At 37.0% G+C, this 27481-nt stretch overlaps 2 protein-coding genes across 2 annotated transcripts in view; both read left to right on the plus strand.

The window, feature by feature from the left end:
- The first annotated feature begins 1606 nt into the window (after positions 1–1606).
- LOC140153593 (uncharacterized) lies at positions 1607–6940 on the plus strand. Its single transcript, XM_072176374.1, has 2 exons — positions 1607–1900; positions 5684–6940. The coding sequence occupies exons 1-2, from the start codon at positions 1645–1647 to the stop codon at positions 5788–5790; spliced, it is 363 nt and encodes a 120-aa protein (XP_072032475.1). The 5' UTR covers positions 1607–1644; the 3' UTR covers positions 5791–6940.
- Positions 6941–16425: 9485 nt separating this feature from the next.
- The window catches only part of LOC140152351 (lysosomal-trafficking regulator-like), a 134999-nt gene continuing 123943 nt past the window's right edge, over positions 16426–27481 (plus strand). The window contains 1 exon segment of the mRNA XM_072174655.1: positions 16426–16668. The gene's annotated coding sequence lies outside the window, so the exon portion shown is untranslated.

A 27481-nucleotide genomic window follows, 5' to 3' on the forward strand; every position in this document is an offset into this window, starting at 1 on the left:
ACTACACATGTGCACACTAGACGTTCGCTTTTCGTATCTCTTTCCTTGTTGGAAAGGTATAACGTTGAGGAGATAGGAACATCTACCGTCATCCGGGACCTACTCTGCCATGTTTGGCTGAGTAACGGTACATGAACACGGTCTTTTGTGCCTATGTAAATTAGTCATTGTGTAAAGCTGTGTTTATACCCATGGGTTGCTCATCATCAGACTGAATCCATGACCGACAGAGGGTGTCAATATAGGCCTACGTGTCGCTTTTGAAAAACAGCGATTTATGCGCGCATGCTCAGCAGGCAAAGACGACGGCGATTTAGTACACTGATCATGCGTGCGATTCAGATTTCTGCAAAAGCGATTGAGTATAAATCGTCTTTAGAAATGACTGGCGATTGTGTGTTCTCAAGTGGGTTTTATCATGTTAATTAGTGACCTGACACACATTTGTATTGGTTCGATCAAGCATTGATTTTTTGTACTGGATCGTTCAAGCATCTCCAACAAATTTTTCAATGTAAGTGCCTCTGGCCCTAGTGGAAGTAAAAACGGATACTATGGCCAGAGTTCTAGGGCTAGTGCACACTGGTCTTTTTCCCCTGTGTGACTTCAGCCCTACCAAGAGAATGGAGTATAACTCATAATATTATGGTAGAGTAAGGTTATCACTCAGTGATAAGTCAAGTGGTATACTGGTATTTTGGACCTGTGTCTCTGCCTCTATCTACCCCGGGGCACTTCAATTTGAAATGGATATAGGTGTAGGGCTGGCGCTTTAGCACTAAGGGGCATTCGGTGAGAGCAACATGTAAAAATATGGGGTCATTGGGTGAGAGCATGATTTTTGGCATTCGGTGAGAGCAAAATGTAAAAAATATGGGGTCATTGGGTGAGAACATGACCTTTTTTTAAATGGAATCTTTGGGTGAGAACCAAAACAGTGCCAAAAAAACCTCGAAAATCGAATTTCTAGTTCTAAATGGCTTCAAATTTCTTTATTTTTTCAAAATAAGTAACAAAATCAGTGATAAATGAAAGTTGCTGTTCAAATTGAACTTATAAGGGTCTTTGGGTGACAGATCAAATGGAAAAATAGGGGTCTTCGGGTGACAGAGCGCCTGGAGCGAGCATGTGTTCGTAAAAAATATGGGGTCTTTGGGTGACAGCGATGCTGAAAAAGGGGTCTTAACAGCCCTACATTCACTCGGTCGGACATCCGGGAACATTGTCCCCTTCGTCCCCTTTGTACAAGCGCGCCCATAGCAACCAGCTCGAGAAAGAGGAACTGCACATGCGCTGCACATGCGCACACTGGTTTTACAAGGCTATTTCCCCTTTGTGACGTCAGCCCGACCAAGAGAATACGCGTCCCCTCCAAAGTTGGAGTGCCCCCCCCCCCCCGGGCTATCTACATCATGCTACATGTATATATTTGTAATTATAAATGCAAGACGACGTGAATATACACAATTCATTGCAAGTTACAAGTAAAGAAACGGTACACAAACTTACATTGCAGTCTGCAGAGCCAGAGACCGAGCCAGATAAAGGAAATCTAGAGGAAATCAGAGAGAAAATCTACTTTCTTTCTTGACAATTTACTTGCTAAACGCAGCTCGTCGTACGTGAACTTTGAACTTCAAAAACATGGCAGCGCCCAGTGTGGAAGCAGTCGTTACGCTAAAGTCTGGAGAAAGACACACATTTCGACAAGACGCTGGCAATATTGAGGGTAAAAATCACTATCAAAAGCTTCGTGAAAGTTTAAAGAAAGTACAAGAAGAAGTCAATGCGTGTCTAACGCAACAAGTTGAGCAAGAGAAAGCAACAAATCAAGTTGGCGGTGGTGGGGACAGCAAACGGGGAACTGAATCTGAGAAGAAAGATGTTGATTCGGATGAAGGTAATTTTCCATTTTCATATAGACCTATCTCGGTAATTTTTTTAGGAATTGGATTCTTGATAGACTGAATGCTTTAGAAACATCATGAACATATAAATTATAATATTAATTATTAATTATATAATATTATGTATAATCTGAATCATTGTCCATGATGAGACTTTGGTGGGTCAAGTCCCGGGTCAAGTGAAGCTACAATGTAGGTTTTTTAACGAGTAATTTATCCTGTCTAGGTGTTTAGGTATTAAACACAATAATTATGGTGTCAGAAGTGGGATTCGAACCTGGCACGACTCCATGATCATACGATTTATTCATCAATGGGAATGTAGATCGCCATATGTGCATATGTGGCAGCACACCACTAAATCCTTCCGCATTTGGTGTAACCTTTGATAGTCCCGGTAAACATAGGTCGGTAGTGCAAACAAGTGGGTGTCCCTTGGGAGCAAGATGAGTAGCCATGATTGTTTATTATAATTAAAGTAAAAAGATATGCTATTGGTAAATGTTCAGAATATCACAAAATGGTGCATCTTGATCTGGTCAAAAAGTTTGGCTCCCAAAACTAATCTGCGTACGGACATGGTAAGGAGGCATTCGTGCAAGCTGAAAATAAGGGTGGCGCTGTTCAAGTCCCCGTAGCTTAAAAGTTAGTCTCAACTTGTGTCAAAAAACCCATTTTAAATTAAATTTTAATCTTTATTTAAGACATTGGTGCTACCAAAATATGAAAAATGGTTTTACATGGGTTAGAAAAACAAACTTACTTTCATGTATAATTACACGTATTTCAATGGGAGTTTATTTAGTGGTGTGCGCCCTTCGAAGACTCATTTTTTTAGGCTATGGGCATGATTGATACCTGATTTTAAGTGCCAAAAGTTGAGATTTTTGCCTGAAACTTTTCTATTTGCAAAGAAAAAATGTCTGTTTTCTGTTACCGTCTACAAATCGCGATTTCATTCTTAAACGCACACGAAATTGTCTTCAAAACAAAGGTTCCCATCGAATTGACAATTTAAGACCGTGCTATAGAAATGAGCTATTTTGGCCTTAACATCATAGGAGTGGTCACTTTTGATTATCCCGGCAGAAAAAAGTGAAACATCTTTGAAATTATTTTGATGCAAAATGTAATTATAAGAATAAAACTCGTATGTTAACGTTTTAAAATAATCACTGACCATTTAATTGGGTCGCAATAGACTTTGAAAGTCAATGCATGCTTTTTTTCGTAATACACGGCCCAAAATGCCGGTATTTTAAAGATTTTGTCAAATATTCAATTCCCAAGAGAGAAATATATCAAACAATTTGAATGATGGGTTTTCTTAATTTTAGATCTTGCCACAATAATACACACAACTTGGAAAATGAACATTTTAAAGTGCCAAAATGACGTTCCATCTACCCATACCCCCAAACTTTAGAACATAGGCCTTTGGCATATCCGTATATACTGCATGATAAAGAGCGGGGGGGGGGGCGGAATGCTCACATACTGTTTGTTCACCATGTCATATTTATGATTGTGAATATTTTTGAAAGAAATCAATCACTTTTCTGATATCAATGGGAATATAAATACAGTTTAACATGGCCTACTATGTTGCTCTGGCCCTAGAATTCTAAAAGGGCAAAAAGTAGTACATTTTTCACTAGGTGCGAACTTGTTTGAAGCGCTGTTTTATAACTTTGGAGCGACTAGCAATAAAAAGAAATGACACTTTTTTTTTTGTTTAACACTGATTCCAAAAATAAAGAAAAACAAAAATATTTTGTTCTTAGAAGGCAGCACACCACTAAATCCTTCCGCATTTGGTGTAACCTTTGATAGTCCCGGTAAACATAGGTCGGTAGTGCAAACAAGTGGGTGTCCCTTGGGAGCAAGATGAGTAGCCATGATTGTTTATTATAATTAAAGTAAAAGATATGCTATTGGTAAATGTTCAGAATATCACAAAATGGTGCATCTTGATCTGGTCAAAAAGTTTGGCTCCCAAAACTAATCCGCGTACGGACACGGTAAGGAGGCATTCGTGCAAGCTGAAAATAAGGGTGGCGCTGTTCAAGTCCCCGTAGCTTAAAAGTTAGTCTCAACTTGTGTCAAAAAACCCATTTTAAATTAAATTTTAATCTATATTTAAGACATTGGTGCTACCAAAATATGAAAAATGGTTTTACATGGGTTAGAAAAACAAACTTACTTTCATGTATATTTACACGTATTTCAATGGGAGTTTATTTAGTGGTGTGCGCCCATGTGTGCCAGTGAGACATTACGGGTGCACATCACTAAATGATTATGATGATATCAATACAATAGCCAATATCAAGCTGTAGCCACAGAAACTGTTATCAGCAAAAATGTAAAGCCCTCTAAAGTGTATCACTAAATGTATGAAATGAGTGAGAGGCAGAAGGCCTTAAGTACAAAAAATACCTGTATCTCAAAATGGCTTTTTTGGACATTTGGCTGTGTGGGTACCAAAATAATCCGTAAAAACCCTGGGCACATTATGATTGTATGCCATGAACATGTAGAAACTTAAAAAGCACAGAAACATGTACAAACTGTTATCAGCAAAAATGTAAAGCCCTAATTGCAACACTAAGCCCAAAAAATATATTGTTTGTTTGCCCTTCTAAGGGAGTGGTCGTTATTTATGACAGAGGGGGAATGGGAAAATTTAGGGGAACACACAATTTTTGGGGTCTTTAGGGGAACCTGAAATTTTAGTTGAACCAGGAGGGGGATTGTTAAATTTTAAATGGATGAAATTGGGAAAACAAGGGGGAACGCGAAAATTTTGAACGGACGCGAGGGGGGGAACGCGAAAATTTTTGTCGATATTTTTTCCAAAACGCCCATTCCCCCCCTGCCGTAGATAACGATCGGTCCCTAAGACAAGTTGGTAGGACAATCTTTTTAAAAAAAAATTTTTATGGACTCTTCCTCCATTTTTCCATTTAAAAAGGCTAGTATTGACAAATGCTTGAATATTTTACGTTAAAACCTTGTGCGCTTGTTCTTGTTTTAATCAAATACCGGTATGCATTTAATGCATAAAATGTCAAATGTACGTGTGAGAGCCAGAAGGCCCTGTACAAAAATGCTTCTAGATCTGCATATACATGGCGTTTTTTGCACTAGGGCCTTGGGCCTTGAACCCCTCCAGATGCATGTGGACTTGTGGACCTCAGTCTTAGTAGTCTTTGCTTGTATTGGAGGTCTTTGGGTGACAACTTGGATTACTTTTTACAAAGAAACAGGGTTTTGGAGTCCCACCAAAGTCAAGAATATTGGATTTATTAGGAACTGTCTTTTGGAATTTGCAGTAGAGCATTAAATAGCTCTTCTGGAACCTTCAAGGAGAGTTGTTTAGAGCATTTACAATAGAATATAAGAGAATGGTCAACTAAGGAGAGCTAAAAATTACTCTTCTATATCAGATTTAAGGAGAGCAGTAGAGAGCGATTGCTCTCCCCAAAAGGCAGTCCCGATTTATAGTTTTGAATGGCTTCAAATGGCTACTTTTACTTTGTTTATTTCCTTGTGATGTAGCAATGAAAGCAGCGGTGAATAAAAGTTGCTGCTCAAGTTGAAAAAATAAGGGGACATTGAATGACAGATCCCAGGTGAAATCAGGGGTCTTTCTGACCCTGTGGTAGATCCAGCTCTGTCACTGACATTCGTGAGTAATATAGCAAAGAATGTGGATATTACTTAATGATGCCCCTGTAAGTGTGTCTCCTAACTCTATATTTATATAATTTCAGGTGATGAAGATGACGATGAAAACATGAATGAAGAAAAACAAAAAAGTACTTCCAAAAGAACTACAGATAAGTTGAATGAGACAGCTTCCAAAAAGCAGAAGACATGAAGGATTCCTAAAGTACTTTTTTGGACTATATGTATATGACTGACAAGTTTACTGCAAAATTGTCATGGAACTACTAGTTGAAACTTATTGCTTAGTGGAGAGAAAGACCATGAAGATCCTGGATGAAGATGGACAAATAAATCCACTTATGATATACAATAACTATGTGTTTTTAAGACCAAACACACAGCATGAATAAGCTTAGTGAGGACATGCATGTGGTTGATGTGAATGCAATCTAAATACAGAGCATGATAAAGGTTTATCTTAACATGAGTGCTTTGATGTGATTTTTACACTGATGTACTTATTAAGTACAAAATATAATGATTTAAGGGGGTACTACACCCCTTGATAAATTTGTGACTATTTTTGCATTTTTCTCAAAAACTAATAAAACACTGGTAGCATTTAAGTTATGTATATTATAGTGGCAAAGAATCCAGTTACTACCCTGAAATTTCAGTGACTCAAGACAAGTAGTTATTGATTTATTGATCAAATTTTGGTTTCCCCTCATTTTTGACTGTAACTCCACAACTGTTGTCTGTGCTGAAATAAAATTTTCAGTGCGGTAGATGTAATCCTTGCCCCTATAATATACATATCTTACTTGTCACCAATGCGCTTTAATTTTTGAGAAAAATGCAAAAAATAGGCACAAAATTTGCCAGGGGTGTAGTACCACCTTAAAAATCACTATTTCTTTGCTAGTACGGAATATAAACATGATAAAAATTAACATGTTATATATATGCCAAACATCAATCTCAATCGGAGTAAATAACAAAGGAAAACTTGCCTGTCTAAATGGTTAACTTATCTTGCAATTGTATAGGATCAATCTTTGTTTTTATGTTCAGGGACGTACTGGTCTTATCCATTTCTACTGGTGAGAAGCTGAGTGCAACCCCCTTGTCATATTATTACCGAGATTATTACAAGTATGGAACGATATTAGCAGATATAAAGAGCATCATACATACTTTTAGGGCTTCTTAATGTTTCATTTTGTAACCTATTGAACCAAGACAAAATGTTATCTATTTGAGTACACAATGTAGTAGTTTCAGCTAGAACTAAAGTTCTTCAACATGATGTAAAATTCTTCAACATGATTGTTAAATTAAAAGTTACATTATTTCCATAATTTTGCTTCATTGGGTGTGTTTCTATTATTAGGTTTGTATAGGAATAACCTTAGAATATCTAAACCTGCCAAATAGGCACATTTTGGGCTATTGGATAATATTCAAGTGTTCCCCCTAGCTACTGGTGGTGAATTCTGGTGAATCCCAGCAAACACAAAACGTTTTTAAAATGTGTTTTAACAGGTTATATTTTGGATTTTTGGTTTTGGTAAAAATGTTTTAATAACATTAACAAAACCCAACCCTGCTTTTTGCTATCAGAAGTTAAAGAAGAAACGAAAAAGAGAGAAGATGAAGAAAGAAGTCACTTGGCACCCCCGGGATTCCAACCTTAGACCCCCCTCATGCCAAGCACACGATCACGGACCCGTAGCTACACGGGTTTCGCTGCCCCGGGCAGCGATTCCGTGAGCATATAACACTTTAGGTCCGTTCATACTACCACCGCATTTGCGATGCGTTGCTTTGCTTTGATATCGCAATAAAGTTAAATACATTTTAACTTGGAAATGCGACGAGTTGCGGTAAAAAGTAATCGATATATCGGCATCGCAAAGCAACGCATCGCAAATGCGGTGGTAGTATGAACGAACCTTAAAGGTTGCGTTGAGTTGCGGTAAAAAGTAATCGGCATCACAAAGCAACGCATCGCAAATGCGGTGGTAGTATGAACGGACCTTTAGGGTGATTGCGTTATCGCAGACCCTGGGATTCACGCATGCGCAGAGGTTTTCATCATCGTATTTTGTGAGATCTATATAAATGGGTATTAGGGTTAAATGACAGATATTATAAAGGTCAGGAAAATATTTTGTATGAAAACATAATACAAAAATATTTTTTAATGTTTTCAAAATGTTATTGTAAAATATTTTTTGTAAACATGTTTGCCAAATATTTTGTTAAAACTTCAATAGCATTATGTTAGAACATTTGCAGTAAGTTATCAAAAAACGTTTTCGAATGTTATGAAAACGTTTAATACCATATGTGTAGGCCTATAACCCGACATTAAACATTTTCTAGCAACCTTTGCGAATGATGTCGAAAATGTTTTGCTTGGATACTATATGATGAAATGTAATCTTATGCCGGAATGCATTACCCATCTCTTGTATGCCACTTTCACTATTAATTAACTTGTATATAATTTCTATGGAGTACTATTTAAATATTAAATTTGAATGAATAAGTTTATGCAAGATGAAAGGTCACCTTTTTCCCTGTGTAAATTGATAATATCGTCGTGTAAGCCGTGGTAACGACCAGATGTGCAAATATAACCACCGATCTAACTATATCATGAACATGATAAATGCATTAAGAATTTATGTACGTTCAAGAAAATTAAAGCTTGTAATTAAAATGTCCCAATAAATACACATTTTTGTATTGACACGTATCGTGTTAATAATACAGCTGATGTTGGTGCAATGCACGTCAGAATTTCAATTAATTTGTTTAAATAATATCTTAAGCCGCAAAAATAGGAATATTTCATGAGAAAAAAAAAACCTTAAATTGTTTCTTCATCATATTTTAAAAATGAGTTACATTGTGAACACTTTCTAAATACGGCTTACCGTATTATCGTGCAACTACAAGCAGTGTCACAATTTGACTGTCTTCTTGTGATGATACATTTGTGAGTAAAGGCTGTTATCAAAGACACTTGCCATATGAATCACACCACTATTTCAGGTAGAAGATCTTTAACTATAACTACTGAGTTTGTGAAAGTGTCAGTATTCCTTAGTAAAGAAATCAAGGCTTTCTGACGTGATGGCGGTGCAAGAAGACGACATAAACGGAACACCAACAACAAAGGAACAGGTATTATTTTATAACATAGATAGAAAACTATATAGATTCTGTGCTCTTATTTGGGAAACCCGTTTTGAAACGGGGCTCAAATCAAAACACACGGCCTCTGGCCGGGACTGCGGGTAATAGCCAAAAGCACGAAGCATAAATTGTGGCAGAATTGATCATTTTCGGTTTATGTTGAATTTTTGATGGCTTTTTTCGATGTTCACTGCTTTCATTGATTTTAGAAGGCTATAAAAGTGAGTGTAGTATTTTGGAATTATACGTAAAAATAATCAAGGCCCGCCGTGTGCGCAAAAGAATTAAGGTACCAATTATGTTTACTCCCTGAATATCTAAACACGGGCAGATATGTCATAATTAAGAAATCGTTAAGACATGAGGATCAAAAAAAAAAAACACCACCAAATTCAATAGTTGCAGTTTTATATTTGTAGGCATGTCTTACCAGTTAAAATAGGGTATACATCATGTTTTTTAGCCTATAGGGTAAGGGCGTAGGTATGGTTTAATAAACCCGATTTTAGTTTTATCCATTTTGTTAACTTTATTCAGACATGCCATCATATCCTTAATGGACGGTCATGTGAGTCTTCAGAAGGAACGCAAATGATGAAACAAACATTGGCTAAAGTTGTTGGCAATCGAGATATCAAGGAAACTATCTTGGCTTTGAAGCAGCGATTGAGAGTAAGTATTAGGCTTATACTTATGCCAGTTTTCAGGTTTTAACCTGAATTCAGGTTTTTTGTGAGTTCAAATTCCCGCGTTTTTATTTATTTTCAGCCTGTTTGGGGGCTTTTTGGCCTGCATTTCACACGCTTTTTCAGATTTTCTGACCAGTTTCAGGTTTTTGAGTGAAACTGACTGGCATCTCTGTATACTATACCTTCAGCAAGTTTGCGTAAAAGTTGGCAACTGGCTTATTTTTGTTAATTTGGGTATGCTGCAGCTCGAATCTGTTGTCTGCCAAGCAATATTTTCAGACCGTGACCCTGAAAATGACCCCATAGGATCGCATAGGGGGCACAAATTATTTTTATTCCAATAACACTTTCAAACATGTCAAATTATTCGTCTGGCCCCACGGATCCCAGAAATGTAGTGTTTGTGCGTGTACGACCCATCGCTAAGAAGTTAGGGGCACAAAAGGTCACCGGTCGATTTGCTTAATTGTTGTGTAGGCCTATATGGGTCAAAATTCAATGTTGCTCAAATTTTCATAAAAGTTGAGGCAAATTGTTCTCTTAGCTAACAGGTTTCAGTTTAGAAAAAGAATAGTTTGCACTATCTGTGATGTAGTTATCATGTTACACAGCAAAGAGTCAAAAGATATGTAGGATTCCATAGGATTCGATGGAATGTATTTATTTATCATCTATCTTCTGAACTTGACATCGCAGATAGTAAAAAAAATATTCTTTTCCTGAATCCCTTGGAACTGGAGGAACAGTTTAATTGCACCCATCTCGCCCTGTATAACATATAAATTAACCGTGGACCTGTTGAGCCTCATAACTTGGTAACTATATGCCCGGACTATGCCCTTCGCGCAAATATGTTACATTTTTGTGATCTTTAGACCCAGACGAATTTGACATGTTTTTTAGTGAATTTGGAGTATTTTTTTTTGTCCCCTATATGAGCATGCCTGCTTTTACGCGAGCTTGCCACTTAATGCTTAACTAAGCACATATTTCCAAAATAGAACCATCATTCTACTTGTGCGAATACAGGGTGTCTCAACGTAACTCAAACTTTGACCTTTTCTAAATATGCCTCGAATAGGACCTACCACATAATGGTCAAGTCAATAATATGGGTTTTTTGTGTGTGTTTTTCAGTTTTTCGAAATTCCAGGAGAGATGATTGAAAATTTGTCTTTAGGCCAGTAGCGTAGCCAGCGGGGTGGCAGAGGGGGCAGACTGCCCCCTCGGACACCTAAAATGGGGACGAAGAAGCAGGAAAATGGGGATGAGAAGAAGGGGAGAAAGAGAGAAAGAAGGGGAGGGTGAGGGAGAAAGCGAAGAGAAAAAGGGAGGAGAGGGAGAAAGAGACTAAGGGAAAGGGGAAGGAGAGGGGAAAGAGAATGGAGAAGGGAAAGGGAAGAGAGGGAGATTAAAAATAGGGACGATACTGAAGTTTGCCACCCCGGACTGACAATGCTGCCTACGCGTCTGCTTTAGGCCTACGGAGGTGTGGCATACCAGGAAGGAAAGCCCCCTCAACTCCTTTTAGGAACTCCGTATATGGAGGACCGACCAAATTTGCCAATCAGGCGCGTATAGTTGGGATTTTTTGCTGGGCGGGCGGAATTTTCAGTAAAAAAAAAGACCATTTTCTTAAATGTAAATCCCTTACATGCAAAAAGCCAGACTTATCCTCTAAAAAACAATTGGTGTTTTTTTTTCTATTCAGATATTGCAGATGATGCTAGAAGATTGTCAAGATATCTATCGCAAAAGATCTGAGAGAAGACAGCGCAAAAGAAAGGACAGACTTTTAAGGAAAACATCAAATATATTATTTGCCTGTTCCTTCATTTTGTTGCTTTTATTCTTTTCTATGAAATGGCTATCTTTGATACTGTCAGACGAACTTGAATGATATTGACCGTGATGATGATCCGACGAAGACATGATGGAATAACATAACTTAAAAGTTAATAGTGGTTGTCCGTTCGCCTGAGACCAATATAAAAGACCTAAATCACCGTTTCTAGTGCATTTTCCGTTTGTGACACGCAGGACGCTTCTGTCTGGTTCTCCGAATCTCCACAGCTATTTTCTGCGATGATCAGCCTTTGATTGCGGTCTTGCGGATGTGTTCTTCTCTTTTTTACACCAATGCCAATTCGCCTGCAAAATACTTCGTCATATGTGACTGGACACTACGAATGAGCCGTAAACTCGGCAAATCGTATTCTGAGTTACAGTGTAAAATGTGCGTGAAGTGTATATTCATAGGTATCTCAATTCGTTGCGACAAGTAGGCCTATCTCATCAAACACTGTTTAAACCAATCAATAATCCTATTGCTGGATAATAAGCTTCTACCTATTTCTATAGAATCTTTAAATAGTTTTTGTCTTTGTTTGCTTGGGCTAAATCCTGTTCAAGTGGTGGATAACAAAGCATTATATTTTGTCTAGGTATATATGTAGGCTATAACCAACAATTAACAATGAGAGGACATTCCTGAACCTCGATGATTTGAAATGACCGCCAATTATGACTGTTTGATATTTATTACCAGAAATGTGGAAAAAGAGACACATACATAGAACCGAAAAAGGTACAATTTTGTTGAAGGAACAGAGTTCAACAAACCATAACCCCGCTTCTGGATATCGTTTGAAGTCAAATTATATAGGCCTACCATTTTAAAGCTTATGATATATATTTTCTAAACACGAAATAATACAAAATTGACCGGGCCGACTTTACGGCTGATTCGTGGTTTCCACTCAGATGATGCATAGCAGATGTATAAATACATGATGCAAACTATTAGTTTGTTGATCAAAATAATGTCCGTCTGGTTTTGACGTGAGAATCATGGAAAAAGACCCTCGTCGTACATCAACTACCCTCCAGGGCCTGCCTATTTCATCATATCTGTTCTAGCGCCTTATGCATGTTGTTGGGAGTTAAACAAATCATTCATATCAAATATTTTGTTATAGCGCCAACTAAATATTCCCTGCTAATACTAGTCGTCGACTGTTCATGCCAACTTGGAGAATAGCTTACGTAATGCGTTGTTCCTTCAGTTGATTTTTGATTTGTCAACAAGCTATTCATGAAGCGGCTAGCGGTATAATACCTATTGATCAGGACAAAAGGGTTCCGCTTCCCGGTTCCGCTTCCGCCTTTAAATAGGTAACTGAACTGACAGCATTATGCTTTACCAACCAGGCTAGTCCAGTAGCCTATTCTACCAAATCAACTTTTTTAGCTTCCTTTTATGGTCCTTTCACCAAATAAACTGGCATAGGCCTAGTTAATATTAAAGATACAAGTACAAATTGTTACAATTATAAAAGAAAGATTGGTCTTTTATTAAAATACAAAAAAAGTCTGTCTCAGACGCGACGCTCAGCGCTACGTATAGCCTACGCAGGACTGACTACGACAGTCGGCATCCTTTGACACACCCTGGCACCCAATTAAGCCACGCTGACACCCTTTGACCCGGCATCCTGACACCCCCAGGAGGGTGAAAGTGCATAGGAACAATGCCGGAAACTACGTCACGCTATTGTTCGACCTAGGCTACATATTTTTTAACGCATGCGTGTTCGTCAATACAGCTTTAGTCTCCTCCAAGCTCCTCCACCTTCGCAACACGGTACGTGGAGTGTCTGGAATCACACTGACGGCGGAGGAGAATACTAGCTAGTCAGACAGTTTAATTTTATCAAGCATATAATACCTGAACAATCACCGTCATTTGATCGATTTACTACAGAATATAATTGATTATTCAAAATATAATTTTAATATTGCAAACCTGTTAACTTGTATATTTGTGTACTAAAGTATAAGGACACGTGAATAAAATCATGTCGAGGACAAAATGGCCGCTAATCCGCCTATTGTCTAGACCTAGGATACATATTTCAACAGAGGGCAGCAGTCTAGGATGCCTATCCCTTTGTCTATTATTCCTGACACCCCTTGCTCAGTTCAACTTAGCCCATGGCGCCCACTTATTTCCACCTATAAATCCCCCTCCCAACATTTTGCCAGCCCCCCAATGTTGACGCCTGAATATAGGTTTCTGACCAAATTAACCTCATATTTGCCCATCACTGAAAGCCAAACTGGAGTCTAGGTGACTCTAAAAGTAGAGTTCAGCCACTCTGCGACTCTATGTCTAAAATGACTCCATATTGAGAGTCATTTGACTCCATTGAAGAGTCATAAATTTCTTGACTCCGCTGAAGAGTCACTGTTGATGACTCTACACAGGAGTCATTTGACTCCCAATATAGAGTCAATTTAGACATAGAGTCGCGTAGTGGATGGACTCTGCTGCTAGAGTAACCCAGACTCCATTAATAGAGTCACCATGACTCCATTACAGGGTCACTCCGACTGTCCAAAAAGACGAAATAATGATACACATAGATGTACATCAAGATAAAAATTCAAAGTATAGACCTACCGGAATAGGAGACTTTACTCTGAGTTTCACGCCATTGGCGAATGTCAGACGACTCGATGGAGAAAATGGGAGAATATACATTCCTTGGTGTCAAGAGCCAAGCAATTACAGAGTCTGACTCCCTTGAAGAGTCATAAATTTCTTGACTCCGTCGACGACTCTGAATGTAGAGTCAATTGACCCCACAGGTAGAGTCAACTGACTCTCCTGTGATAATCAGATGACTCCTTTGGAGAGTCAGTGCTAGTTTACTCCACTTATAGAGTCACTTGACTCCATTCTGGCTATCAGTGATATTTTAGCCCCCAAAGTACAAATTTTCGCACGCATTTATTTCACTTTTGCACAATATTTAATCAGTTTAGCTTCAAAATAGCAAAATTTTTTTCACGCTTCGCGCGCATTTGTACCATAAACTTTTTCTGTCACCAAAAGGTGCTGGATTCGATTCACTACACTTCAAGAATTTTTTCCAACCCCCCCCCCCAATGTCAAAAAGAAATCTACGCCACCGTGGAGTGTGCCTGATATATTTACTAAAATGACTCAGTGAAAATAATTATAATGCCATTGGAATAAGGCTCAAGTCAACACTCACTGGATACCGTATTCAACGAATATTTATATATTTTTGGACCTAATTCATTTTGACACACACTTATATTTATATTTTATATATCATAAGTATTAGGTCAATTTTAATAATTAGAATATGTTACTTTAAATGATTTTTTTTAAATTGCTAAGCATCGAATTTTTCTAAAAAAACATAATATATATCACAAAGTCTAAAGATCCATGCATTTTTTACTATTATATTGTTGGCACGTCCTTGGTTTCGCGTGGCTCTACACTAAAGTTGTGTTAATGGGTTTTAATATTCTGTCAATTTTATCATATTTCGCCAATATTTCGCCAATAGCATATATTATTTTGAATACTACAGTTCTACTTTCCGTGTTCGTTTTGCATTGTTTTTAATGTTCAAATAGTATGTGATTTTAGTACATTTATACTTAACACTCCATATCAATTTGTAAGCGCTCTTTATAGCAACAACCGATGACAAAACAGGCGAAAATCAAAAAGTAGCGGCACAAGATTTGCAATTTAAAGAGAATTGGCCATTGCTCATTCTGGCTAGTATAGCCTATATGGACAATATAAGTGTGCTCTTTCATTTAAGGGATCTAGAATGAGCGTTTATGGCGTTTCGACAGTATTTTTTGTGGGACATGAGAGCACCCAGACGTATCGAATTGCATTCTGAATACGAAGCATGTCTTTCTGATATCAAATATTTTTCATTTTTGAAATTCACAATATAATACAAATTTTATGACAAATTATTTTTTTTTCAAATTTTTGATATAACAGTCCTCGAAATAAATTTTATAAATCTAATGATATATATTCTTAAAGTGTATGTAGCTGGGAGGATAAGCCGACGATCAATTGAAAATTTTGACCTTTTATATTGAAGATATGGATTTTTTTCCCAAAAGACCTATTTTTTGTGTGTGTTTTGGGGAAAAAATCCATATCTTCAATACGAAAGGTCAAAATTTTCAATTAATCGTCGGCTTTTCATCCCACCTACATACACTTTAAGTATAAATCATCAGATTTATAAAGTTTACTTCAAGTACTTTTAAATATCAAAAATATCAATTTTTAATGATTTGCCATAAAATGTGTATTACATTGCGAATTTCAAAAGATCAAAATTATTTGATATCAGAAGGACATTCTTCGTATTCAGAATGCAATTCGATATGTCTGATGTGCTCTAATGTCCCACAATAAATACTGTCCAAACGTTCATACCCCTTCCCTTAATGACATAAAATTTGAAAAATATTAAATATTGTAAGGAACACTTGAGGTTTTGACATTTACATTTTCCGTGGTCAAAAATTGTGCTGGAATAGGTCGTTTTCAGCAGATTTAACACATTCGCCTTGCTATAAACATGATCTGTTGACCCAATGAGAAAATTGTTTTTAGGGGGAAGTGTTATGTTAGCTTTTGTTCGATATAAATAAATTCTGATTGGATGAAGGGAACACTTGAGGTTTTGACAAAAACCAATCACAGATTTCTATTTCCCACTAGATCTCACACAGCTCTTATGGTATGCACTCGTGTTGTAAAGTCTGCGTAGGGTCTAGACTCGCTGTGAAATTTCTCAGTGTGCTCGGGTGTAAAACTGCGTAGGCCTATGCATAAGAGATTGAAAGAGAATCGTTTTTGACTAGTCACACCCCGAGTCACACCTTTTCATATGTGAAACCGGCGCACTCGACAATTAACTCAAAACTCGAAAATTCAAACTCGAAATCCGAAAATCCTAAATCAAAATTCGAAAGCTACTCGAAACTCGAAAACCTAACTCGAAACTCGACATTTTTTAACTCGAAACTTGAAGAATAGCAGCAACACTGCCAACACAGCTCTTCCCGGCAACCGTACCTTTTAAAAGCACTTCTTGTAATGGCATATCACGTATTGCCCAACCCTAGGCTATTCAATCAATCAGCGATTTTTTTATCGTAAATAATGAATGCTGCTGTCAAGAGTTTATGGGGTGCTGAACTGTGACAGGAGTTGTGCAACAGGAACAATCTTAATTTGCATAAAATCTGTGCAAACTTCTTATCCGAGGAGGACTCCGTCCCTGCACGCCCTTTTGCACGTGTAATGGCACTATTTTTATAACAATCTGTGATTGGTAAGTTCCTGAAAATGTGTTCACATTTCGCCGGCTTGTTATTTCTAACAACATGCCAAATTTGGAAGCTCTGCATTATATAGATCATGTAGGTATGCTAGGTGAATTTAAATTTGCCATCAAACTGCATCATTTTATATATCAAATTAAAGCCCTTGAGTAAACAAAGCCAAAACTGAAAACCATTTTTTCATAGCACTTTCCGTAGCAAAGTTACATCTTGTCAAAGATTGACTTTCATCAAAAAGTTTCAGCTAGCAAAATTCCCCAAAACAGCATTTCGGGGGTTTTCTAGATCTTAGTCTCATTATGATAGCAGCTTTTTTTAATGGAAATGCTATCCAAATCCCTCTAAAATTCCATGTGCGGGTGACTTATCACCATAAAAAATCATATATTTGGGTCAAGTGAAGTATAGAAAACATATTTGGGCTATTTCATTATAAATGACACGTTCACAAAAATGGCTTTTATCATATCTGGTTGATATAATTAGGGTGATAATGCAGTGTTATTAACTTAATTCTAAGTATGCCACAAACTACAAGCTACATGAGCATTTTTACAGAATTCTGTCTATTTTTTGTATAAAAAAATTGCCAAAAGGTACATTTTAACCCAATTTTGGAGTCCCATTTCATTTTGCCCATGTATTCTGAATTAATTCTTTGAAAAATTAGGTACATTCTATGGCAATGTGCTTGTTGCAATGAAAATATGATATGTGTGGAACATCATGCAAGTTGAATGGTGAAAATTGGTGCAAAAATGTTAAAATTCAGTAGATTCTTGCAAAATTGGCATTTTATGCGTTAAATAAAAAATGAGTGTCCTCTCCAATTCATGCCTCCATTTTTGTTAACATTAAAGAGGAAATATAAACCCTTACCCTACCTGTATAATCTGTGTTATATTACCAATTGATGGGACAGGGCACTGATTGAGGAATTCATTTATTTTACATACAGTAGACCACTTGTTCTTGATACCACAGTTCCGCGTTAAAAATTTGTCCTCTCCAGAACTGAAGTTAATTACTAATTGTTGAAATAAGAAGGATTATATCATAGAATGTGAAATTTGTAGAGGAAGAGTGGTCTTCCTTCTACCAAGGTGGCACATGATTTGGTATTTGTTGCATTTTTGCAAGCCTGTATCCACAATTCTGTTTGCAATTTAACAAATGTCCTCTCCAGCACAATTATGTCATTTCCATGAATTGGTAAACAAACTAAAAAATAAAAATTTCAAAGAGCCAAACCCACAAGAAATTTTTGCATTTTATTGCAAATTATGCTTACAAACCACTTTAGTGTTCAAATTATTGTCCAGTTGTTGAGAACACATATGATATTATTCTGCATTGAACTTCGGTTAGCTAAAAATTGCAATATTCCTAATTTAACCAGAATATTAACCCTGTTTGTAGTGGATTTTAAATGCTGGGGATCTTTTATGCAATAATATTGATGCAATAATATTGATGCAGCTATTTCTAAAGTTAAAGTATGCTTTATTATGTGTTAAAAAATGTGTCCTATCCAGAACAAATGACACAGGAGCGGTCTTTTATTTTAGGTTTTCCATGACTAGTACAACAGATTGACGAGAATACTCACTTATGCATCAGTGTAGCTATTGGGCAGGACAAAATGACTATTTCATGAATTTTTCATGTGAAGATAAAGTTTATCCTTAAAATATGTAGTAATTTTGCACCATTTATCTGGATTAGTATCAATTTACTAATTGTTTTATATTGAAACTGGCATATTTAAGACACTGAAGTGTAAAGGAACATACAACAATTATTACAGACTAAATATGAATAAGTATGAACCCAATGTTGGTTACATATACTCTTTCAAAGTTGTGTATTAAATTGTTTAAAAAATGTCCCCTCCAGGCGGCAGCTATGTTTTACACAGCAAAAATTCAATTTAATTTTTTAATGGTTCCTGAGGGTTTGACGCTCTAATATTTTGAGAATTATTGACACACCATCTGAACTTTGAAATGATAATGAATTTGTATGAAATAAATGAGTTTGAATTTTGACCCCTTTTGGGACTCAATGTTGTCATTTATAATGAAATAGCCCACTTATGTAGGTTTCTTTCTTCGGGCACTTGTTTTAAATTTCTATGTAAAAATGCATTGACATTGTCGGCGAATTTGACTGACTAGCAAATGTGTTAACTGAGGTTTGCCTGGGTTACCTAGATCATGTTCATGTGTTGCTCGAGAAGTCAATAGCCAAGAATTTGCTCACCGATAGCTTCACATTCTAGGCTAGACCATTGCATTCATGCATTCAAAATCCAGTCGGATTCGCTGACGCATGACACCTTGTAAAGCAATGGAAGTTCAGAAGTAAACACAGCCGATCACGACAGGCAATAACTTAAAGGAGTATTTCGTGATCCTAAGTTTGTTTTTTTAAACTTCCGTGGTCGTGCCTGTGCGTATCGCGTACACGAGCGTAAACACCAAAGCAATAAACAATCACGCCGATTGGCTGATCAACGCACTTGACAACAAGCCGGCTGACCCATTTTTGGTTTTTAGCGGCGGCGTGTAGTAGGCGACCTCACGCGATCGCAATTCACCAGAGCGTACCGGACCACGGAAGTTTAAAAACCGACTTTAGCATCATATTCATGAGCATCCTCTTTTTATGACATTTTTCAGTAGATAATAATAGATATCCACGAAAAAAGCTTATTCCCAAAATTTCAGTTGTTTCCGATTGTGCGTTTGCGAGTTATGAATGATTATGTGTATTACACTGCTCCATAGACAATGTGTTGTAATTTCGTTCTGGTGCACCCGAACGAAATTCAAATTTCACGATATCTTTGCTAAACGAAATAATCTGCAAGAAATTTTTTGTATAAACATTATGTGGCCATAGGTTTCCAGTGGCAGTGATATAAAAAACTCAACTTTTTTTGAGAAAAGTGGGGGGATGAGGCTGTGGATCACGAAATAAGCCCTTTCGCAATTCCAGATCATGGTGCATCATGGGTAATATTTGCCGATAAAATTGGAGATAAACACGATGAGGCTAAGTGTAGGTATGACAAGGAAACCTCAGTTAACACATTTGGGGAATTCCCTTTTATTTCAGTCTGTAGCTATATCGATTTGGATTAGGTTTATACTTGTGTGCACTGCAGGGTATGATACCAGAATTATTCTTAACACCAAAGGTTAAAAAATTGCAAAATATAAATATGCAAATTTGCTCAGTATTATATATAAATCATCAGCTAGCACCACAAGCATTAAGCATAAAGTCATTTTAGTCTACTGATGAGCTTAAGTTAATCATATTCGCAAATATTTTGATATGAATGTATACTTCAAAACAGGTTTCCTTTATTCCTTATTTGGTAAAATACGGAAATTATCACAAAGGAGTGCACAAAGGGATTGTCGGCAAAAGTAACCTTGAGCTTAGAATAGGTGTCCCTTCAAAAGGTCATAGAAGGGGAAATAAATGTAAATAGAAGTCGGCAAGACTCATCACAAAGGAGTGCACAAAGGGGTTGTCGGCAAAACTGTCTTCTGAGATAAGCTTTGAGCTTAGCATCTGGTGGCCCCGTCAAAAGGTCATAGAAGAGAAAATCAATGTAAATAAAAGTCGGCAAGAACCTTAGAACTGTTCACAAAGGAGTGGTCGGCAAAGTGTCCTTTGAGGTTTTAAGGCACCGACGGCAACTTCTTTAGAGAGCACGACAAGTGACTGCCGTCGGTAAAGGACATATTTTGAGGGCATTATGGCAGTGGGGGTGGGCACCCACGGCAATATGCCGTCGGTGCCGTGGGTTAATTCGAGGGCTGCACGGGATCAACAAAAAAGGTGAATTGGGTAAGTTATGCTCTAGGTCAAGGTCAAGGTCTCAGGGCAAAGGTCATTTGATATAATTTTCCATAATTTTTCAAAATGCTCCTTTGTCCACAGAATCCAATGGATTTTCATTTTGATGTAAACTTCAGTGGAGTGAATCTTGATGGGGTTTCCTCAAAGTTACTCAGGAATTTTGTGTCAAAGGTCATTTTGGGGTCTTCCTTAATTTTTGTGTTAAACTTGCTCAAATTGTCCATGAGTAGTAAGGCTATGTTCAATGTTGTAACATCAAAGGTCAAAGGTGATTTGAGGTCAGTTTCCAAAATTCCTCAAAATGCTTCTTTTATGATGTAATCTAAACTGTACCGCAATTTAAGACCTTATCGTCCTTGTCCATTAAACCCAGCAAACACGGATTCAATCTGTGTACTTAAAATATTGGCAAACAAAACCAAACATTGCACTTATAAAGATTGTATGATAGAGATAATAAGTTATCAATATAAATTTCAGCACTCTTAAATGGCTCAAAATATGCTAAGGTGATATTATAGCCATATATTTTGACATCTTTTTTTTAAAATAATAATTATAGAAATGGAATATTTGCTAGTTTAGTGGCAAGTTTAGGTAGTAAAGACATAGCATACACAATTTAAGTAAAATCCTTTCACTCTAAATAATAAAAAAAATAAAAAATAGCTGTAAAAATGCCTATTTTTACACTTTTATTTGTAACATGCCAAGAGACGCCTTTTTTCAACAGCTTTTAATTTTTTATGGATCCTTATAGAAATTCATGTGACCGGTTTCCCAAAATGGTGCAGTAAACCAATCAAAAAAACAGAAAGAGGCATTATGAATTATAAGTTAACAGATCAAAAAAAGGATTTAAAAGTTTGCCTTGCGTATGTTACTATTGTCTGTCAAACTTTTGATTGATTTTGAAGTCCCTCAGTTTTTATAAACAAAGACTTGAAGCATAAACTAAAGGGTAAATCTATTGTAAATAACTTCATTTCTCCATATTATAATCAATTTGTAAGTGGCTGCCATCTTTTTTGAACATATAACAATTTTAAAATTTTTCTTGAAATGTCTGTCAAATAGTAACATACGCAAGACGGTGCTGTAATTCCTGCTAAACTAGGGTGATACAGCTAATTATGCTACATGACATAGCATTTAGCTCCACCTAGCTTTGTGGCACTATCACTTTGTGAGGAGAAGCTATTTTGATGACACAATCCATTGTTAAGTGTTGTCTATCAAACATTTGTACGCAAAGTAACATACATAAGATTTGTATGTGTCTGTCAAAAGTAACATATCATGCAATACGTTTAAAAAATTAAAAATCACTTGATGTTCACATTATGATGATAGTTTAGAGTTTATAAAAGTGTTTTAAAACATGTGATTTATAAACTGCATGTGATCTTTTATTCAATTTCCCATCTTGAACTACTGTTTTTGCCAAATTATTATTCTGTATGTTACATTTGACAGACATCTTATGTATGTTATGGCTTGACAGACACACATATTTTATTTATAACAATTTATCCTCCTTATTGTAATATTTGGACACATTTTTTTCCACAATCAGTTGCTGTAGGTCCTACACCTAAATAACCACAAAATACCTTATGTAATACTTTATAAATTTTTATTTGATTGCAGAAAATCATCAAAATTGTGTCTGTCAAATATAACGTGCGCAAAAGGGCTAGAAAATTAAATTTGTGAAGTAAATGGTCTATAACTTATCTTTCTTTTAGTGTATTATGAACGATATATGTGCATACTATAATTTAAACCTGGTTGGAGACCAAAAGAAAAGAGCTGGAAAAATAATTGTGTGTTACACTTTTATGACACCTTAGCTTATTTTGAGCCAAATAGTAAAAATACTGTGGTATTGCCATGTTAGTGTTGCAAAATATGAATGGTCGTAATTTGCCATGTGTTGGCGCCGGGTCTGTAGATGGGCAGTTTGGGATCCTGGCTATAGTCCGATGTATACTCCACTTCGCGACCGCGATTTCGCAGGCCGCAAAGTAATTTGAGCTGAAATTTTACGACTTCCGCAAAGGAATTTCCTTCACGGAGCAGGTTTCTTCGCTTCGCAGAGAGTTGGATTTGGTTCAACTTTTGGGGGGTAGGCCAGCGAAGTTTCTATATGAAAGCACAGAGCGGGCAACAATTCTTCGCGATACTCGGCGATATTTGATGAAGTAGGCCTATACATGATGCCTTCGCCGAAGCTGTGAATTAATTTTTTCATCACAGCTTCTCGCCAAGAAGGGAGTATACATCGGACTTAACATCCTGGATCTCTGTCAGAGGGTCCTAGAGTTCAGCCTCCTGTGGACAATAGTTACCTACAAATGTATGTTTACCTTGATCCTTAGCCAGGTTTGATTCACTTTAGATTGATATCATGATTGTGATTGCCATGTTTATTTGAATTAATACCTTGTTTTCATAAATTTTGGAATTAATCAATAAAGTTTGATTTGAGAGTTCAAAGTCTAGGTAAGGTTACTGTGCCTTTAAGGTGGAATATGAGGATATTTCTGGAAATTAGGAAATTGTTCTAATCAGGTTTTAAACAGATTAACTGAGTAGAGCAAACTACACAGCGATATATGCCTTTTGTTTGAAGCAAATCGGACATATGTTTTTCTTTTTCATAATACCGTAACCACTCAGGTATAAGCCCACCTTCGGGTATAAGCCCACCCCCTATTTTCAAACCATTCTGGGAACAAGGGTGCACTCGGGTATAAGCCCAGTAGTAATTTTGGCCAAGTTCTTAAATCATATCAATGCTTTTCTTTCACACTAAAACAAATATTAAAAAATTTCAGTTAAAAATTAACATTCCATACTTATAATTAAAAATTGACATAGATGATAGAAATTACAGGTATATTGGGCATATACAAATGGAGAAGATTGTTCTTATTTATAAATTCAACTACTATAATTAAAGACAGAGATAAAAAGAATTTATCGCGTCTGATGTCACTGTCAATTACGATCCTTGATTGGTTTATGGTTAATCAGCGCGTAAAAGGAAGACCGATCTATCTGCGAAAAATTACGTACTTTTACTAGACAAAAAGCAGCTTTTCTAGGCATTGTTGACATGGTGCCTTCGGTTATGAAAATTTCCTACTATAAAGACCTAACTTTTGAGATGGTTTGCATGTCGAAAGGTGCAAAATTAACAATAAGGTGCCCGGTTATAAATCCGCGTTCAGCAAGTCATCATCACGACACTTGTAAACAAACCGTGCTCGAGTTTGAGTGACAGATGACGTCAGACGCGATAAATTCTCTTTATCTTTGTCTTTCATTAGCTCCTCCCCTGTTATAAGCCCACCACCATTTTTGAAGTGAAATTGCCCATCTAGGAGGGTAGGCTTATACCTGAGTGTAACAGGCAAAAACCGAACCCTGTCAGTGTACTTTGCCCTACTCAATGAATCTTTTTAAAACATGCGTAGTAGAGCATTTCCTAATTTCCAGAAATATCTTATATTCCACCTTAAACTTAACAAGTTAATGTACATTTGTAGGCTGCCAGTGACAGGACTGGCAGTTATCTATTATCCCCTACTTGATTTGGGTTGAGTTCACAGGTGAAATATTTTGTACAACATATAGGCCTATATATATTGTTGTCCTCATCACATATTGTCCTATCACATACTGTCGTCTCTCAAAATGTGCCTTGTGTGAATTTTATTATCGTTGTATCGAAAGTCTGTTATTCAGAAGGCCAGCTAAGTCAGAAAATTCTGACTAGCAAGCCTTATGAATAATGAGTTTTCTGAATGAATAGCGGGTCTTCTAAACTACTGAGTGACGGGCTGCACCCTAGGAAGGCAAAACTGATGCTCTATAACCAAATTTGAGGTGCCCTATTTTACATGTACATGTAGGAAGAAAAGTGCATTGATACTAGTGTTAAGATCTTTTCACATAGTCACAAGACTAAAGATGGCATTATAGTGTACCAATGCAATTGAATGTACATCTGAAGAGCACTGAATTTGTTACATGTATAAAGATCATCAAAATTTGTTTTATTCATTTCTAGGTCAGTGTGATGATCATGCAGACAGAATCTAAACTGTTTTTTTTGATGAATCTATTGTTTGTTTTCCTTCAAAGTTAACGAACAAGATCAAAGTACACATGTTGATAAATAGGAAGTGCAGAAGTTATTGACTCGTACCGGTACCAATGATTTAGCCAGGCTGTATTCAGTGATTTCACTAATCGTCACATGGGTTGTAAATTGTACGATGGTGCAAGAAGTTCACCCGACACATGTTGAGTTCTGAGTGCAGTCTGGATAGTTAATTTTAAAATATGCTCAACTTTTAGATTTGTCAGCTTAATGTTACAATGAATGTGGAGTTATGTGATCTATTTTTGGATGCCTAACAATGATACGAGGTATGTGAGTGTTTTTAAACAATATGGGACATGTACTGTTAAATCAAAACTGTGTTCACATGAATGCAATTTACCACTATAATAAGTTAGACGGGTATTGTCAAATTGAAAGTTTTCATTTTAGGTCACATCTTTGATACAAAAATATCATAATTTGATGAATTTCGAAGAATATGAAGAGCATGGCTTGAAAAAGTGGGGAATTTGGGAAGCTCTATAAATTGTGGGAAATTTAGCTTGCTTCAAGCCCTGATAATGAGCAGATAATTAGTTTTGGCCTTGTAAAACAAAAAAGTCTGATTTTAATTAATATTACCTGGTAACATCTTTAGATATAAACATTTAGTCATTTCATATCTCCAAAAGATGACTAAAATGAAGCACTAGTGGTTAAATTAGGTGTACTGTATTCGTTCCAATAAGCACCCTTGCCCCAATACGCGCGCACCCAGGGTATTTTCAATTCGCTAAAGGTTACCATTAATGTTGAAGTGACAGATAAGATGTTGATACAGTGAAATGGCTGCAGAACTACAAGTCCTGCGTAAACTTGCAATACATTTTCTGCATCAGAAAAACTACTCGAACGTCTCAGGACCCTTGTAAATTTGTCTCTAATAAATGGCCCTTACGGTAAATTAGGTAAACGAGGTGAAAAATAAGCGCCCACCCAAAATGACTTTGTTAAGCGCCCTGGGCGCTTATTGGAATGAATACGGTAATACAGCATCATAAAATCACAGTCCATTTTAAAGAAGGGTTTAGTGATGGTAGTTTTCGCTTAATTGTGAGGGCTTAGCAGAATAGCAGCGTTTGAGGCCAGATGAGTCCCAAATGCTTTTAAAACATGAGGTTAAAACCTGGATAATATATCATGAGGCTCTGTGCATGGTTTGTGCCCAGATTTGTGCCCTAGTTACTAGACTGGACTTATCACGAGGTGCCCAGGTTTGTGCCCTAGTCACTAGATTGGACTTATCATGAGGCTCTGTGCATGGTTTGTGCCCAGTTTTGTGCCCTAGTCACTAGATTGGACTTAACATGAGGCTCTGTACATGGTTTGTGCTCAGGTTTGTGCCCTAGTCACTAGACTGGATTTATCATGAGGCTCTGTACATGGTTTGTGCCCAGATTTGTGCCCTAGTCACTAGATTGGATTTATCATGAGGCTCTGTACATGGTTTGTGCCCTAGTCACTAGACTGGACTTATCATGAGGCTCTGTGCATGGTTTGTGCCCAGTTTTGTGCCCTAGTCACTAGATTGGACTTAACATGAGGCTCTGTACATGGTTTGTGCCCAGATTTGTGCCCTAGTCACTAGATTGGACTTATCATGAGGCTCTGTACATGGTTTGTGCCCTAGTCACTAGACTGGACTTATCATGAGGCTCTGTGCATGGTTTGTGCCCAGTTTTGTGCCCTAGTCACTAGATTGGACTTAACATGAGGCTCTGTACATGGTTTGTGCCCAGATTTGTGCCCTAGTCACTAGATTGGACTTATCATGAGGCTCTGTACATGGTTTGTGCCCTAGTCACTAGACTGGACTTATCATGAGGCTCTGTGCATGGTTTGTGCCCTAGTCACTAGACTGCATTTATCATGAGGCTCTGTACACAGGGTTCGCAGGTTTTTGCCACAGGTGGAAAAAACCATGGTTTTAACCGCGGTTTTAACCGCTTGGCAAAAACAGTTTTTGCCGGCAAAAATGGCAAAAACTAAAAAAGTGATTTAAAGTTCCGATTTTTGATCTCAAAACAATTATTACATTCAAAATTAATTTCCATTTACTGAAATGTGGTATATCACATTCAAAATATTTTCATTTTAAGGACTTGATGAGACAAAAAATAAGTTGAATGATTCATTAAAAGATATATGTTTACTGTTTATTAGCTTTCTGTGCACTTGTTAACATTTGAGTGACTATAAATGAGTTTTTGCCAGTTTTTGCCATTTTTGCCGTTTTAAACCAGGCAAAAACTGGCAAAAACAGGTTTTTGCCAGTTATTGCCACTTTGTCGGCAAAAACAGGTTTTTGCCGGCAAAAACCGAACCCTGTCTGTACATGGTTTGTGCCCAGTTTTGTGCCCTACTCTCACACTCGGCAGTCCACGCTTTATAATGCGTGCCGGTTCGAAATTCTGAAAATTGGTGAAAGCGTGGGGTTTAAACTTTTTGGGTAAAAAGCGTGGACTGATATAAAGCGTGGGATTAAAATAAAAAGCGTGGGGCTTCTTCCAACTTACAGTATATTTTTATTGAATGATAAAATAATCATAGTTCCAAGAAAAATCACCAAAACTTGCACACTATGTCGCAAGATAAAATTCCATTTGATGCAGGCTCGCGCTTGTTTACGTGAATCCAGTGCAATGTACACAATATCCTCCCCCCGGAAGCGCTGCCAAAACACCTACGTCATATGCAAATGTCCGATTTTCCATGACGTGTTATTTTTCTTTACATTGATCGTATATGAGTGA

This window comes from Amphiura filiformis, chromosome 5, assembly GCF_039555335.1.
Source record: "Amphiura filiformis chromosome 5, Afil_fr2py, whole genome shotgun sequence".
NCBI lineage: Eukaryota > Metazoa > Echinodermata > Ophiuroidea > Amphilepidida > Amphiuridae > Amphiura > Amphiura filiformis.